This window comes from Bufo gargarizans, chromosome 4 (genome assembly GCF_014858855.1).
Source record: "Bufo gargarizans isolate SCDJY-AF-19 chromosome 4, ASM1485885v1, whole genome shotgun sequence".
NCBI classification, from domain to species: domain Eukaryota; kingdom Metazoa; phylum Chordata; class Amphibia; order Anura; family Bufonidae; genus Bufo; species Bufo gargarizans.
The window spans coordinates 95,697,634-95,716,019 of NC_058083.1; the positions used below are offsets into that span (position 1 = coordinate 95,697,634).

Consider the following 18,386-nt stretch of genomic DNA (forward strand, 5'->3'; position numbering starts at 1 on the left):
TGGATTGCTGGGTGGTCGTAACCATGGAAACAAGCAGTGTATAATGTGATGGAAAAATGAATCCAGCCAGCAAAGGAGGCAATATGGACAACCACAATACATTAGGAAGTGTATTAACTTTCTATATATAATAAATGCTATTTGGCGAAGTGACACAACCCCTTTAAAGTGACCCTGTAAAAAAAAACTAAAAGTGGCCCCATGTAGTTGTAAGGTCTAAAGTAACAGAAGGCAGGGCCAGCAATACCACAGTGCAGCACAAAATACTGCCCCAACAGAAACAAATACCACAGTGCAGCACAAAATACCACCTTAGCAGAACCAAATACCACAGTGCAGCACAAAATACTGCCCCAACAGAAACAAATACCACAGTGCAGCACAAAATACCACCTTAGCAGAACCAAATACCACAGTGCAGCACAAAATACTGCCCCAACAGAAACAAATACCACAGTGCAGTACAAAATACCGCCCCAACAGAAACAAATACCACAGTGCAGCACAAAATACCACCTTAGCAGAACCAAATACCACAGTGCAGCACAAAATACTGCCCCAACAGAACCAAATACCACAGTGCAGCACAAAATACTGCCCCAACAGAAACAAATACCACAGTGCAGCACAAAATACCATCCCAGCAGAACTGAATACCACAGTGCAGCACAAAATACCATCCCAGCAGAAACAAATACCACAGTGCAGCACAAAATACCACCCTAGCAGAACTGAATACCACAGTGCAGCACAAAATACCATCCCAGCAGAAACAAATACCACAGTGCAGCACAAAATACCATCCCAGCAGAACTGAATACCACAGTGCAGCACAAAATACCATCCCAGGAGAAACAAATACAACAGTGCAGTACAAAATACCATCCCAGGAGAAACAAATACAACAGTGCAGTACAAAATACCATCCCAGCAGAACTGAATACCACAGTGCAGCACAAAATACCATCCCAGCAGAAACAAATACCACAGTGCAGCACAAAATACTATCCCAGCAGAAACAAATACCACAGTGCAGCACAAAATACCACCCTAGCAGAAACAAATACCACAGTGCAGCACAAAATGCCACCTTAGCAGAACTAAATACCACAGTGCAGCACAAAATACGACCCCAGCAGAACTGAATACCACAGTGCAGCACAAAATACCATCCCAGGAGAAACAAATACCACAGTGCAGAACAAAATACCACCCTAGCAGGACCAAATGCCACAGTGCAGCACAAAATACCACCCCAGCAGAACTGAATACCACAGTGCAGCACAAAATACCATCCCAGGAGAAACAAATACCACAGTGCAGCACAAAATACCACCCCAGCAGAACTGAATACCAGAGTGCAGCACAAAATACCATCCCAGGAGAAACAAATACCACAGTACAGTACAAAATACTGCCCCAGCGGAAACAAATACCACAGTGCAGCACAAAAAAAACACCCCAGCAGAACTGAATACCACAGTGCAGCACAAAATACCATCCCAACAGAAACAAATACCACAGTGCAGCACAAAATACCACCCTAGCACAAACAAATACCACAGTGCAGCACAAAATACCATCCCAGCAGAAACAAATACCACAGTGCAGTATGAAATACTGCCAACCCCCCATGCAGTATTCAACTGTATCACCGTCCTGAGGATGGCAATACCATTGACTTTAGGAGGGCATCTGCCACCGCCAGCCAGGTGCATAAGTAGCTGATGCTCCTAGCATTAATTAAGGCTGAGAGCATTATATTATGTATAATGGCAGGCATGAGGAGGGCTCGAGCAGCCCCCTGGGTATCGGCCCACCAGGACATTTACCTGTAGGGTCTATGCCCAGTCTGCCCCTGTATATAAGAATGAAAATGTTGTGAAAATGTTCATGCAAAGAAGATTGTTAGACTCCTCAGTCTGAAAGACCTTCTACTATCACAAAATACAAAGGTTTATTCTTTGTAATTTAAAAGAATGTGAATTTCAGAGTCTAAATAACATTTAGTGGAGATTCCAATACTGCAGGAAATGGATATGTGCAAATAATATAAACCCTTCAGATGTCGACTCTATGGGGCCACACTTTTTTCTTCAGTTGTAGAAAATGCTATTCAGCCACAAAGCTGGTTAACTCCCAACAATGGCTGCTACAGTTCCTATCGGTGCCGTCAACCATCTGTTTTAGTGTCCTGTATACACCTTGCCTATAGATGCCGTTTGTATGAGAAAGCTGAGGGTAAGCAGCTGCAGAAGCTCTAATGGTGGCCATATTGGAAGGTCCTTCAGCTTCCCTGGAAACAGATACAACTACAAGCTGCCCTTCATATTCAATAGCGGTCGGCCAATGCGTTCGTTCGACAGCAATCTCTTCCGAATTCCACCTACACATGAAGAGGGAATTGGCTATATGTTCAGTCCCTTATCCCCACATAATACGTAACTCCCACCCAGCCCCATATAAATGACCACACAACACAACTGCTTGGATTTAATCGGCCACAGCAGCCGTTTATGAAATAAATACATAACATAACTTAATAAATTAACCAATGACGAGGGAGGTCCTAGAAGCCCCAATGACCTCATAAACACCGTAACAAACCTGCGACTCCATCTTGCCCCCAGCCGTTGAACCCAGCTCGGAGGCAGCAACTGATGGACGCCTAGTTCGTTAGTACCAGCTCCTCCATGAGAGTCCAGCCCCTACCGCGGGGCCCTCCCATCCTCAGATACCACCATATTTACCACTTCCAGGACCTCCCCCGCCTCCAAGAACGCGCAGCTTGACCTCCTCAAGCCTGCGCGTCCCTCCACATCCGTAACGCTATCTCCACTCCATTTTGAATCCCCAAAGACCACAGATCAGTCCCCACCACATTCAAATGCACCCCATCCGTTCTCCAAAATGCACCAACTCCTTTCTCCAACTCCTCATGACGTACTGCCACCGCCCCATTCCGTGCCATAAACCTGCCCACTGCCCTATTCACCTTGATCCGGGCTTTATTAATGCTCTCCACCGACCTAGCCTCCCTCCATGACTTACGCGGTACAATGTCAGACCACAATGTAACAACACCCGGAAATAACGCCCAAATCCTCAGCAGGTCGAACTTCACATCTCGCACCAACTCCCTAAATGGCCGCCTCCCTAAGTCGTTGCCCCCCACATGACGTACCAACACATCCGGAGGCCTGTCCAACCGCGCAAACCGCTGCACCTCCCGCAAAACCCCTCCCCACAACATTCCTCTGACCCCCAACCACCTGACCGTAGCAACCGCCGAGCTCAACCCCAGCTGGCGGCCATTCGGCCTAACATCCACCCTAATCGCCCCCCAGAACACATAGGAATGTCCTAAAATCCAGACCAAGGCCACCGGAAAACCTGCAAACAAACAAAAAACAAAATTAACACAGCCCCCCAACTACCGATCAACAACTATAGAAGACCCAGCCTAACATAGGACCTAAATCGCGCCGACTCCCAACGCCCGATCCTCATAATTACCTCATCACTGATACCCAATCTTGCCGCCTCAGTCGCAGCACCAATCCGGAACGAATGACCAGAATAATCCTTATCACGCACCCCCAAACTCCTCAAACATTTCTTAAACACTGCTAAGAACTGAAATCTCGACAGAAACGAACCGTCCTCATGACGAAAAAACGGCAACACATCCGTCTCCCTGCCTGACCAATACCTCCCCAAACACTGAACAGGGCACATACCACAACCCGTGACAGAAAACAAAGTAACCTGTCGACCTCTACCCTCCTGATCTGTCTTAGACCTGCGAATCCGCACCAGGACCCTATCTCCCCTAATCTCCACGTCCTCACTAAGCAATCCCCCCGCACGACAAACACTGCTGCTCACCAACTCACCCAACCTGAAAGCCCCAAAAAATGCTAACGCAAATGCCGCCCTAAACAACCCCAACTCCCATCCCGAGCTACACACCACGCAAAACTTCTCACCCATCTGGACCAATAGCTCAAACGACACCGGTCTCCTACTATCTGTCACCCTACCTGCCCCCCTACGCCAGCCTTTCAAAACCTGTCTCACTAAAAAACATTTTGTTAAATCCACCAATCCCCGCAGCCGAAAACCAAAAGCTATACCTGCAATCAACCGACTGACTTTGGACACCGACCACCCCTCCCCTTTCAAATGCCCCAATAACATCACCAGCTTGACCCCCCGTCTTCCCCACCCGAACCCCAGTCCCCAATCCACTTCTCCCAGATTTCCCACGCCTTCCCATATTCCCTCCACGTACCAGGGCTCAGCGAATCCCCAAGCAACCCCATCACGTCTCCTCCAAGATCCCCCACAGCCATGACGGACACTCCAGACCCTCCAACTCCGCTTCTGGCACAAGAAGCCGGAACCGGTCCCACTGTAAACGAGAAAGAGAGTCCGCCACAGAATTAGTCACACCAGCCACATGCTTCGCCACCACCCAAACATTAATTGACAAACACCGCAACACCAAAAACTGTAACAGCTTAACCACCGGAGGGGAGGATGCTGATAAGCTGTTAATAGCCTGAACAACCCCCAAATTGTCACAATTAAAGCGCACCTTCCTATTCGCAAACCTATCCCCCCACAACACCACCGCCATAACAATAGGAAACAACTCCAACAGTGCAATATTCGACACCCAACCGCGCTCCACCCACGACTCCGGCCATCCGCCCGCACACCACTGCCCCTGACAATAAGCACCAAAACCCACACCCCCCGACGCATCCGTATACAACTCAAAATCTGCAACATCACAAACCTCCCCCATAACCAACGTCCTCCCATTATAATGTCCTAAAAACTCCGCCCAAACCCTTAAATCCCCTTTCAACTCTTTCCGCAACCTAACAAAGTGATACGGCGCAGACACTCCCGCTGTAGCGGCAGCTAGCCGTCTACAAAAAATCCTCCCCATCGGCATAATCTGACATGCAAAATTAAGCTTCCCCAATAATGACTGCAGCTCCCGCAACCTAATCTTCTCCCTCCCTATGGCCTGACTGATTTCGCGCCTCAAATCCAGCACCTTGTCCGCCGGAAGCCGACACTCCATCCTTACCGTGTCTATAACAATCCCCAGAAAACACAACTCGGTAACTGGACCCACCGTCTTCTCCATCGCTAGCGGCACCCCAAAACGCACAAAAACCGACTGAACCGTGTGTAACAACAAAGAACAAACCCGAGAATCTGCCGGCCCCAAACACAAAAAGTCATCCAAATAGTGAATAACCGACGCACAACCCGAAACATCTACCACCACCCACTCCAAAAATGAGCTGAACGTCTCAGAATACGCACAAGAGAGAGAGCACCCCATAGGCAAACACCTATCCACAAAATACTCCCCACCCCAATAACAGCCCAACAAACCCATGCTCTCCACATGAACCGGAAGCAGCCGAAATGCCGCTTCAACATCAACTTTTGCCAACAACGCCCCCTGCCCACACCATCTCATCCACCTAACAGCCGCATCAAATGACGTATACACCACCGAACACAATTCAGGATCTATACCATCATTGACCGACGCACCTTTCGGGAAAGACAAATGATGAATGAGCCGAAACTTATTCGGCTTCTTCTTGGGCACCACCCCCAAAGGGGACACTCTAAGGTTCGGAAGCGGCGGCACCTTAAACGGGCCGGCCATCCGCCCCAACGCAACTTCCCTATTTAACTTCTTGGGCACCACATCCGCATGCTCAAGCGCAGACCTAAGATTCTTATGAACCACAGGCCCCGCTGTTACCTCCGCCGGGATGCGAAAACCACATCTAAAACCATCCCCCAATAGCCTGGCTGCCGCCCGGTCCGGGTGCCTATCTAGAAATTCCTGCATCCTTTCCACCCGCACCGGCGTCCGACCCCTTTCCAACACCATCCCCACCCCTCTGCCTTCTGCCCCTAAAGCAACGGCTAGCCCCATGCGCCCCTCCACACATGAGCATTCATGCTTGAATTTGCACTTAGCTCCAAATCTGCAGTTCCCCTCATTAAAGAGGAAACACAACCCTTTTGCGGATGCTGCCGCCAATGCCCCCGGGGACGATCCCCCAGGCTCTGCCCGAAAGGACTGCCCAGCCCTAGGCGGTGCCGTCACCTTCAACCACAACCCAATGTCTTTGTGGTCCCACCGTATATCTGACCTAACTGCCTTACGCTGCCGAAACTGCTCGTCGTAACAGAGCCACCCCACCCCGCCGTATACCCGATACGCCTCCTCTATCGCATCCTGGTAACAGAACAACGTCGAACAACATTCCGGAGACTTCTCCCCAATGACACTTGCTAATATGGCAAACGCTTGCAGCCAATTAGCAAATGTGCGGGGAATCAACCTATGCCGCCGCTTCTCCTCATCCTCTTTCTTTCCCTCATCCTTCTTTCCCCTATCCAAATTAAACCGTTCCAACGGAAGCAAGGAAAAAATCTCCACATATTCCCCTTTCCAGATTTTTTCTTTTACCTCCTGCTTCAAATGAGCCCCCAACGGGCCCTCAAAGCACACATACACCTCCCCACGCGCTCTATCATCCAACCTCTGCCCTTCCTCACCCCCAACTTGAGTCTCAACCGACGTCGCCCCCCCACTCGACCCGGCTACCGGTCCCGACAACACCCCCCACGCCAATAATGGCGACCCGCCCGCGGACCCCAAACTAGCCAACCACCCCGCCAAACCCCCCAGCAACTGCCCCAAACCCTTTCCTAAATCACCCATGACCACCCCCCCCAACACTGCCCACCGGGAAGCCCTGCGCTAATAAGGGACCCCAATTAGTCTCACCAGGCACCACGGGCGCTGTGACTCCCACTGCCGCAGATCCTGACTCCCGCCACTCATCCTCTACTTCGGCGCTTCTCCTGGACGTTGAAGGCGACTCCTCCCGGACGACTTGAACTGCCCGCTGTATGATGCTGACCGGCCTCTGGTCCACCGCCACAGCGCCCGCTCCTTCACTGGGCCTGCACAGCTCTTCCCGCCCAGTCTGCGCAACCCGACGCATGTGGATCTCCTCACACCGCTGAGTAGACCGCCCGCTGGGACCTGGACTGGGCCGGTCCACCGTTCCTGGTCCCGCATCCTCAAGACTAGCAGGTGAGAGTGGGGGAAGGGGCGTCCCACTCCGCTCTGGGCCCCGCCGTGTACTGGGATTCCTCCCGCGACGAGAGCGCCCTGCTGAAGGCTGAGCAGACCCTCTCCGCCGCGAAGGGTCCCTGGAGGGGCTCCCCACTCAGCGCCTGACCCTGGGGGTGCATTCAGGACTAAGGCGCGCCGGTGGGATACCCCGCTGCGGCCAGACAGCCCTTACAGTGGGGGTGGCTGCAGAAGCAGGGGTAATAACGCACGCACCCACCTGCTCCTGCAACCAGCCAGGCCCCCGCACCTCCACCTCCCTGCGCAGCAACTCCAGCAACTCCTCCACTGATAACGGCAGCTCCGACATGATCCTGCAGCTCCGTTTGCTTTTCCTGGCCGAATACCTCTGCCCCCCGCCTCCTCCTCACTCTGACCAGCAGCCCCTCCCCCTCGTTCTCATGACTACCCGCGCCCTTTCTAACTTCTCTGCACCTTAACCCTTCACTCACCTGTCCCCTCTCAGCCAAACCCTCTTCATGGCCGGCCTCCCCTTACCGCTGCGGTTCTTGTCCGGCCTCACTTGCTCATTCGGTTTGGCCAAAACGTGTATATTTCCCAGGAGAACTGGAGGATTGGGTGAAAAAATTCACTTTACAAATGATGTCAGAGGAGAGTCAGGAGCTTCCCACACAGATTAGACTGTTTGCCAAACCTGCCATTCTTGGAGGGTTAGGTCGACAATACATTAATGTGTATGGTGACTTTAAAGGCTATGTACACCTTCAGAGGCAATTTTTGTTTGTGATTGCAATTTACACATTTTTGGCTAAAAATCATATTTTCAATTGACCTTTATTAAAAATATTAAGCTGTTCTGTCACAAAGGCTTAACTGTTTTTCTAGCTGTGTGACTGGTACGTTCACTTTGTGCGGTCATCTAATAAACCTCATCTCTAAATTACTGAGAAGTCATAAAAACTTATTTCAACTACATTCCTATCAATAAGATAAGAATTGAGCTACAATGAGTGTTTATAAGGTCAGGGAGCAGAGATAAGGAGTCCGTGAGTCTGTCCGCTCCTGGTCTGATGGAAAAGACAGAAAATCCACAGGCTGCTACTACAGCATCTCAGCTATGTACACAAAAGGGATTGCATATTTCCATATTTTTAATAAAGACCTATTAAAAAATATATTTGTAGCTCAAAATAAGTACAATGCAATAATAAAAAAAATGCCCCCAAAGGTCTACATAGCCTTTAAGAATGGACAAATTGATATTTTTTTAATGACTTGACAGCAGGTACTGGAAAAGGGTTTTTTCCTGGTGCTGCAGCTCCTGGACCCCAATGCAAAATCAGTAACAGGTCCTTAACTTACCAGATGTAGTACATAATATTGGTGTCTTATCTTATGGCAGAGGGACCCCCGAAGGCACCAGGGCCGATGTGCGACTTCTACCTCTACACCCTCTATAGCATCACCCCTGCTTACAGTACTGCCACCCAAACTTTGCGCACCAAAGTGTAAAGCTTCCTCACTATTGGCAACTGCCAGTGCCGTGTCAGTGACTGCCTTTGACTCCATGTACATGGTCAAAACAGGCATGTTACTGTATATACAAAACTTTTGGGGTAGATTTAGGCTACTTTCACACTTCGGTGTGGTGTCTGCACAGACGGATCCGCTCCTATAATGCAGACGATGGTATCCGTTCAGAACGGATCCGTCTGCATTATATTTCAGAAAAATTTCTAAGTGTGAAAGTTTGCCAGACGGATCCGTCCAGACTTTACATTGAAAGTCAATGGGGGACGGATCCGTTTGAAATTGGGCCATATTGTGTCAACTTCAAACGGATCCGTCCCCATTGACTTACATTGTAAGTCTGGACGGATCCGTTTGGCTCCGCACGGCCAGGCAGACACCCGGACGCTACAAGCAGCATTTGGGTGTCCGCCTGCTGAGCGGAGCGGAGGCCAGACGGTGCCAGACTGATGCATTCTGAGCGGATCCGCATACACTCAGAATGCATTGGGGCCGTACAGATCCGTTCGGGGCCGCTTGTGAGAGCCTTCAAACGGAACTCACAAGCGGAGCCCCGAACGCTAATGTGAAAGTAGCCTTACTAATTCAACTGTCAGAATTCTGCCACACCTGACCTGCACCACATCTATTAGGTTTCTAGAGACTTTTTGCACAATAGGGCATGGCGTAGATGAAAAGAGGGCATTGTGTGAAAATTTTTAGAACATCTAGTCTAGTTCTAAGATGTATAAATTTAAGGGGCCATGAAAAAATTATGGATGGCTGGACATGATGTGTTGCATGATGGGGTGACTCTGTCCCTGCTTGGACGGTCGCGGTGATGGCACATGATGGTTGAGGCAGGGAGTCGGCACATTGCACTTCCGGCCAGGCAGGGACCAGAAGCAGCGAGGATAATGCAACGCTGCAGGAAACAGGACAACTTGACCAACACAAGCGGGTTTTATCTTTACAAACTTATCTTAAAAAAAAAAATTCTCCCCCAAACCCTTTAAGACAGACAGTATTAATAAATCTGCTCCACTGTCTTTGGTTATTTAATGGTTTTCTTATTAGTAATAAGTTGCACATTATTGATACATTTAACCTGTATAAATACTTGCAGTTTTAGCCGCTGCTTTGCTATAATTGTGTTTATGGTTTTTGTAAAAGTGAAATTTCACCTACCGCAGTTGGACAACCCCTTTAAGTGCAGGTTCCCTGACTGGTATGCTGGGAACAAATAGCACATCCCAATAAAAATGTGAATGACAGCGCTTGCTTTAAGCCCAGCCATGTTCCTATATGGCTGGGTTCACACCTGAGCGTTTTACAGCGCGTTCCTACGCGCTGTAAAACGCACAACAGGCAAGAACCAATGATTCCCTATGGGAATGGTTCACACCTGGGCGTTTTACAGCGCGTACGATCGCGCTGTAAAACGCCCGCCGCTCAAACAAGTACAGGAGCTTTTTTTGGCGCGTTTGGGCCATAGACTCTTTGGACAACACTGCTGTCAATCACCCAAACGCGCGTCAAACGCGCGTTTACTATTACAAAAAACGCTCATAAAAACGCGCGACAAAATCGCGCATAAAAACGCGCGTTTGCGCAACGCTCAGGTCTGAACCCAGCCTTAGTCATGTTGATTATACTATTACTAATCATTTTTTTTCTCATCTTACAGTTGGAAAGACGTCTCTCATCACGAGGTTCATGTATGACAGTTTTGACAACACGTATCAGGTAAGTGTGACACGGCAACTTTAGTGAGTATTGTGGTTTCACAGTTATGATGATGCAAATATTCCATAACTGACTTGATCCAATCTGAAATTAACTTAACTCCTTATTGACCAGCTATTTTTTCCCATTTTTGCCTTAATTTTTTTTCATCAACATGGGTGTATGAGGCCTAGATTTATGCAGTTTTGGTGCAGTTTGAGAGTACATATACCGTACATTACTTTGTAATTTTATATACTTTTTTTGCTTCTCAAATCTAGAGAAAGCTATTTTTTTACATAGCTCTTTTACTTTATTGTTTACATGTGCATATTTCACAACTGATAACCTGTTAAATTGGTTGTTCTGGTAATTTGGGGTACTTTTTTTGCTTTTATGTAAAGTATACACAATAAAATATATTTTATGTAAAATAATCACTTTTTAATTATTACTTTTATGAGCTTTGTTTTTTTATTACATTTTATTCCCACTCCTGTATGCTAATACATTATGCTCTCTGTCTCTATAGCACCGGCTGTGGTTAGGGCAACGCTAGTGTGCCCTTATAGTAGGATTACTAATTTTACAGTCCTGTGTCCTTTAAAGATCCCCAGGGCTGACTGCAGAGAGCGTACTAAGCCTCCGATCAGATCAGTGGGACCCAATCAGAGGGGGAAATACCCTATGATCATGCTGCAATCAGAGACCGCGGCAATCAAAGGGTGAACAGTTGGGATTGGAGCTACCTCCATTCCTGGCTGTAGAGTAAAAGGTCACTCTACGAATCGGAACTATTCGTTTTAGTTTATTCGTGGAGCAGAAGTGCTGACAGAAGCGCTCTGCTCCATCTAAAACAGCAACGACAAAAGTCAGTGGGTGGTCATTTAGGGGAAAACACAAAAATAAAATACTAGCAACATTTACCATGATCTCTGCTTATAAGGGTCTATTCACACTGTTCTATTTACAGAATAAGGACTCATTCACACAACCATATGTATTTTGCGGTCCGCAAAACACAGAGCCGCAAAAATTACAGATGACGTCTGTGTGCATTCAGTTTTTTTGCAGAATGGAACAGCTGGCCCTAATAGAACAGTCCTATCCTTGTCTGTAATGCAATGGAAATGGAATGCACACGGAGTAACTTCCATTTTTTTGCTGACCCGTTGAAATGAATGGTTCCGCATACGGTCCGCAAAAAAAATGGAATGGAAACGGAAAGAAAATAAGTTTGTGTGAATGAGCCTTAAAGGTGGATTTAGATAGGCCGAACAGCAGCGGATTGTTGGGAAGGAAGCGTTCTTTCCTCACAGTTGGCTGCTCGTTCAGTGGAAGTGAAGCACTGAGTTTACAGTGCAGTGATCACCTCCATAGTATGAGGACGAGGGATCGATATTGTGATCGCTCGTCCTCATACAGCTGCATTGTTTCTGGGCAGCAGATCACTGTTTAGACGGCATGATCTGCTGCCTAGAAATGATCATTTAGGTGCCGCCACTAACGATCATTTCACCCGATGAACGAGCGTTTCGCTTGTTCATCAGTAGATAGGCTGTACCTTTAGATGTGCAGATTCGGAAAGAACGTTCGCAGGAACATTTGTTTCCGATAATCTGCTCAATTATTACTCCGTCTAAACCCACCTTAAGGGCTCATGCGTATGAAGGGTATTTTTGGTCTGCACCTGATCTGCATTTTTTGTGGGTCGGACCCATTCACTGTGCTCCCCACATCTGTATGTCTGTTCTGTGGCCCCACAAAAATTTACAGACAATAGGATAGTTCTGTAGAGGGCAGGTCGTTCTATTACACAAAATGTGGAACACATACAGCTGGTATCCGTGTCTTGCGGATCTGCAATTTGTGGACCTCAAAAATGGTAACGGCCGTGTGCATGAGGCCTAAGTCAGAGGTAGACATCACTGCATCTGAGCCGAATACAGAAGTGAACGGTGCGGGATTTCAACAGCGATGCTGCAACCGTGCCATCAATCAAGAGGAGCGGGCGGGCAGAACAGGGGACCTGGGTGGGATAAAGGGTGAGTAGACGGAGCCTCTAGGTGCTGATTCTACGCCCACATAGCACCTAGAGGCTCATTAGCATATTATAAAAGTGGTTATTTTATCAGAACGGCTGCAAGGAGAAAGGTAAAAATCACACTGTCATGTAGTGCTGACATTAGTACATCGTTAATGTCAGTCAGCTACATAACAGTAATTCTGGTGGTAGAAACCCTTTAAGCAGACTTTTCTACAAATTAATTTAGGTGGTGAACCTCTTTAATCAATTTTCTATATAAATTATAGCACATGACTAGCATATGCCATAAGCATAGCAATCCGACTGTTGGTGGCTGACGCCGATCTCTGCTGAGTCCAATGTTAACGTGTCCAAGCAATTTTTGAATCATGTTTTGGACATATTTTTAATTGGTCCATTCTTTATTTTGGTAAATTATCAATTCTGAAAGAAAATTCATCGGGCTAAGTTAAATCTAAGTTTAGCTAAATCTATAATGGACAGGCTAAACGTCCACCTCAGTAGAAAACTGGACTGTTGCATCCCACTACTTTTGCCTACCTGATCTTTTTTAAGCTGAAGGCTTAGGTCCGTTAAAGGGCATCTGTCAGCAGATTTGTAGCTATGACGCCGGTTGACCTGTTACATGTGTACTTGGCAGCTGAAGACATCTGTGTTGTCCCCATGTCCATATGTGCCCGCACTGCTGAGAAAAATTATGTTTTAATACATGCAAATGAGCTTCTAGGAGCAATGGGGGCGTTGTCATTACACCTAGAGGCTCTGCTCTCTCTGCACTTTGACAAGGCCAGGTTTCATGATGTTGTCACAATATTAAATAGTTTGGACGGCACTCCTCTGTTACTTGTTCTGGTGCTCAGTGGTAGTTGCAGTAACCATATAATATGAATGACCACGGCACTCGTTTTACTATTTAATTAGTAGAGTTTCTTTATCATCCATCCAGGAAGTAATAGTAAATAAGTAAATACTGGCCAACGTTTCAGTCTTATCACAAGACCTTGTTCACGGCCTGAGGCAAAATAAGAGATATGGTACATATAAGAACACATATATAGACAACCCAAATTCCTGGATATTAGTAGTATATATCAAGGTGCATAAAGTAAATCAAATATTAAGTATAATATACTAAACATAGAAAATCATAAGCGGAGGAGAGCTGTTGAGTCTCAAGGAGATTATTGGTCAAAAGGTAAGTATATGGCAAGTCATACATCTAGACGAGGTCGCTGTGTAACACAAGTGTCTGGAGATTCCTGCTACATATAGTCAAACCTGTTGGATATAAGGAATGTAATTAAGTCTCTGGGTTAGAAAGTAGAAGTCCTATTTCCAGTATATATTTATATATATATATATTCACATTCCATATTGTACCACAGGAATATCGAAAGGATATCCAAATTGCCATGGTGGATTTCATGGGAAGGTTCTATTGGCATAAGGGCATATATTCCATACAGTAACCCAGAAAGATCGAGACGAACATAAGGCATAGCCGATTCCAGAATTATTCTATAATACTTGGTGATGCATAAAAAGAACAAAAGTGTAAGAGGCTGGATCACTATATCCAGATAAGATATACATAGACAATATGGCAATATAAAGGATATAGGGGCAAGGTTAGGTGAATATAAGCATATATACAGAACTAATTATCATATATGAGATATCATTAGATCAAACTATACGGAGTCACGTACTACCTGTTGTTGTTGGACTTTAGGAGTCATTTTGTCTGTAGGGAGTGAAGAGGAGAAAGGAGATATTATTAATACTGAATACAATACGCCATTTTAGCATACAGCAAATATACAAACTATCTTAAGTCAACAATAGTCAAGGTAGTATGATAATGACCTATATGTAGCAAAGCGAGGTATTATAAGTGTTGTCCATATGATTTTATAAACAAAATTTTATGAAACGCAGAAATAAAAATCTCTGTTAATCCCATGTGGTGACAAAGTGTTTAATTCAAAGATCCAAAAGGATTCACGTTGTTTTAAACGTACAATCCGGTTACCTCCTCTTCTTACCATAGAAAGGTGTTCCAAAACTTGAAATTGAAGTTGATTGATTTGATGCTTTGGGGAAATAAAATGACATGGAAAGGGAAGTTCAGTTTTTTGGCAACAAATGTCAGACTTATGCTTCGAGATACGGTCTCGAACGTTCTAAATACTCTCACCCACATAGGCTAAGCCGCACGGGCATTTAATCAAATAGACCACAAAGGAAGAATTGCATGTGTATAGGTCTCTAGAATGATACACTTTGCCTAAATGTGGATGTATGATTCTATTACCTTTGATCGCATTGGGCACAATTAAGGCAAGGGTACATGCCTGTTTTTTTGGGCGCTAGAGTAGTTTTTCTAAGTCTAGGTTTGCGTGGACCTATAGCAGCACACACTAATTTGTCTTTAAATTGGCCGGTCTTTTGTAGCTGATGCGGTCAGGGTGTTGGAATTCAGTAACACTTGGGTAGGATTGTTGGAGAATGGGCCAATGTTTTTTGACTATAGATAAAATTTTAGGTGCAAAGAGATGATAGGTAATTACCAAGGGAACACGTTGTGAAGATGCCAATTTCAATGTGGTAGATGGAGTAGATTTGACAGAAGAGAGTTCCTGTTGGAGAAGTGTGGTAGGATAACCCCCCTCTTGAAATTTTTTTGCCCTTTCGGTCAGGTGCTGGTTCTTGAGGGCTGGGTTTTCTACGATTCTAGCCACTCGTTTGAATTGAGAGCGGGGTAAGGAATGTTTGGTATTTTTGGGATGACAACTGGAGTATTGCGGTCCGTAGGTTTTCTGTGTAGGTCCGTGGTAAGTTTACCCATTTGTGTTTTGATAACAACAGTGTCCAAAAAGCTAATGGATTGTAAATCAACATGAGAAGTAAAGGTTAGGTCCGGGTCTTGTCTATTGATATAATCAATGAAATCAGAAAGTAAGCTCGAGTCCCCCTTCCAAATGCAAAAGACATCATCTATGTATCGATACCAGGTGTTTGTGTATGTCTGAAAAAGAGGATGTGGGTAGATTAGATCTTCTTCAAATTTGGCCATGAAAGTATTTGCATATGGCGGCGCTACATTCGCCCCCATAGCGGTACCCCGTTTCTGGATGTAGTAATCATCTGCAAACATTAAATAGGTATTTAGTAGTACGTATTGTAACAGTGTCACACAGAAAGATTGTGCATTTGGAGAATAGTTCGAAGTGGCCAGGAGTGATGAAACAGCCTGGACACCCTTATCCTGAGAGATTGAGTTATACAAGCTTTAACATCAAGTGTGACTAACAAATATTCGGATATAAAATGGGAGGTATCTAGTAATAAAGAGCGTGTTTGTTTGACAAGTGGAGTTAGGATTTTTTCCAGAAAAATTTAAATTAGGGACAATGGGACAATGGGTCGGCTTGGAGGATCGGTGAGATTTTTATGTATTTTCGTTTATGAGGAATGTCCGCATGTGCTACAAAAGACCGGCCAATTTAAAAGGCAAATTTGTGTGTGCTGATATAGGTCCACTCAAACCTAGACTTAGACAAACTACTCTAGCGCCCCAAAATACAGGCACGTACCCTTGCCTTAATCGTGCCCAATGCACCAATGTGATCAAAGGTAATAGAATCATACATCCACATTCAGGCAAAGTGTACCATTCTAGAGAACTATACACATGCAATTCTTCCTTTGTGGCTTAGCCTATGTGGGTGAGATTATTCAGAATGTTCGAGACCGTATCTCGAAGCATAAGTCTGACATTCGTTGCCAAAAAACTGAACTTCCCTTTCCATGTCATTTTATTTTCGCAAAGCATCAAATCAATCAACTTCAATTTCAAGTTTTGGAACACGTTCCTATGGTAAGAAGAGGAGGTAACCGGATTGTACGTTTAAAACAAAGTGAATCCTTTTGGATCTTTGAATTAAACACTTTGTCACCACATGGGATTAACAGAGATTTTTATTTCTGCGTTTCATAAAATTTTGTTTATAAAATCATATGGACAACACTTATAATACCTCGCTTTGCTACATATAGGTCATTATCATACTACCTTGACTATTGTTGACTTAAGATAGTTTGTATATTTGCTGTATGCTAAAATGGCGTATTGTATTTACTATTAATGATATCATGCTGTATTCATTATTAATAATATCTCCTTTCTCCTCTTCACTCCCTACAGACAAAATGACTCCTAAAGTCCAACCACGACAGGTAGTACGTGACTCCACATAGTATAGTTTGATCTAATGATATCTCATATATGATAATTCGTTCCGTATATATGCTTATATTCACCTATATCCTTTATATTGCCTATGTATATCTTATCTGAATATAGTGATCCAGCCTCTTACACTATTGTTCTTTTTATGCATCACCAAGTATTATAGAATAATTCTGGAATCGGCTATGCTACTATTTATCATTGTCCTATATTATTCTATTATAGCACTTGCTGCCAGTGCCCTTAGTAGCTCTCTCCGAATGTCCGCGCATGCGCGATGCCGTCACACGCTTCTTAACGTCTCATTTCAAAAAAGCCATCCAGCATACAAGATGTTCCAAATACTAAGGGATGCCCTACTACATGGACCTTCCTATGGCTTATTTCTTCCTTATGTTCGTCTCGATCTTTCTGGGGTACTGTATGGAATATATGCCCTTATGCCAATAAAACCTTCCCATGACATCCACCATGGCAATTTGGATATCCTTTCGATATTCCTGTGGTACAATATGGAATGTGAATATATATATATATATATATATATATATACAGGTCCTTCTCGAAAAATTAGCATATTGTGATAAAGTTCATTATTTTCTGTAATGTACTGATAAACATTAGACTTTCATATATTTTAGATTCATTACACACCAACTGAAGTAGTTCAAGCCTTTTATTGTTTTAATATTGATGATTTTGGCATACAGCTCATGAAAACCCCAAATTCCTATCTCAAAAAATTAGCATATCATGAAAAGGTTCTCTAAACGAGCTATTAACCTAATCATCTGAATCAACTAATTAACTCTAAACACCTGCAAAAGATTCCTGAGGCTTTTAAAAACTCCCAGCCTGGTTCATTACTCAAAACCGCAATCATGGGTAAGACTGCCGACCTGACTGCTGTCCAGAAGGCCATCATTGACACCCTCAAGCAAGAGGGTAAGACACAGAAAGAAATTTCTGGACGAATAGGCTGTTCCCAGAGTGCTGTATCAAGGTACCTCAGTGGGAAGTCTGTGGGAAGGAAAAAGTGTGGCAGAAAACGCTGCACAACGAGAAGAGGTGACCGGACCCTGAGGAAGATTGTGGAGAAGGACCGATTCCAGACCTTGGTGGACCTGCGGAAGCAGTGGACTGAGTCTGGAGTAGAAACATCCAGAGCCACCGTGTACAGGCGTGTGCAGGAAATGGGCTACAGGTGCCGCATTCCCCAGGTCAAGCCACTTTTGAACCAGAAACAGCGGCAGAAGCGCCTGACCTGGGCTACAGAGAAGCAGCACTGGACTGTTGCTCAGTGGTCCAAAGTACTTTTTTCGGATGAAAGCAAATTTTGCATGTCATTCGGAAATCAAGGTGCCAGAGTCTGGAGGAAGACTGGGGAGAGGGAAATGCCAAAATGCCTGAAGTCCAGTGTCAAGTACCCACAGTCAGTGATGGTGTTGGTCCACTGTGTTTTATCAAGGGCAGGGTCAATGCAGCTAGCTATCCGGAGATTTTGGAGCACTTCATGCTTCCATCTGCTGAAAAGCTTTATGGAGATGAAGATTTCATTTTTCAGCACGACCTGGCACCTGCTCACAGCGCCAACACCACTGGTAAATGGTTTACTGACCATGGTATTACTGTGCTCAATTGGCCTGCCAACTCTCCTGACCTGAACCCCATAGAGAATCTGTGGGATATTGGGAAGAGAAAGT

The 18,386-nt window shown here is 45.3% G+C and overlaps 1 protein-coding gene across 1 annotated transcript in view; it reads left to right on the plus strand.

Annotated features, from left to right (window-relative positions):
* The window catches only part of RAB6B (RAB6B, member RAS oncogene family), an 80,548-nt gene that overhangs the window by 25,018 nt on the left and 37,144 nt on the right, over positions 1–18,386 (plus strand). Inside the window, exon 2 of the mRNA XM_044291122.1 lies at positions 10,347–10,405. Within this exon, the coding sequence (XP_044147057.1) occupies positions 10,347–10,405 (59 nt within the window). The remainder of the gene's footprint in view (positions 1–10,346; positions 10,406–18,386) is intronic.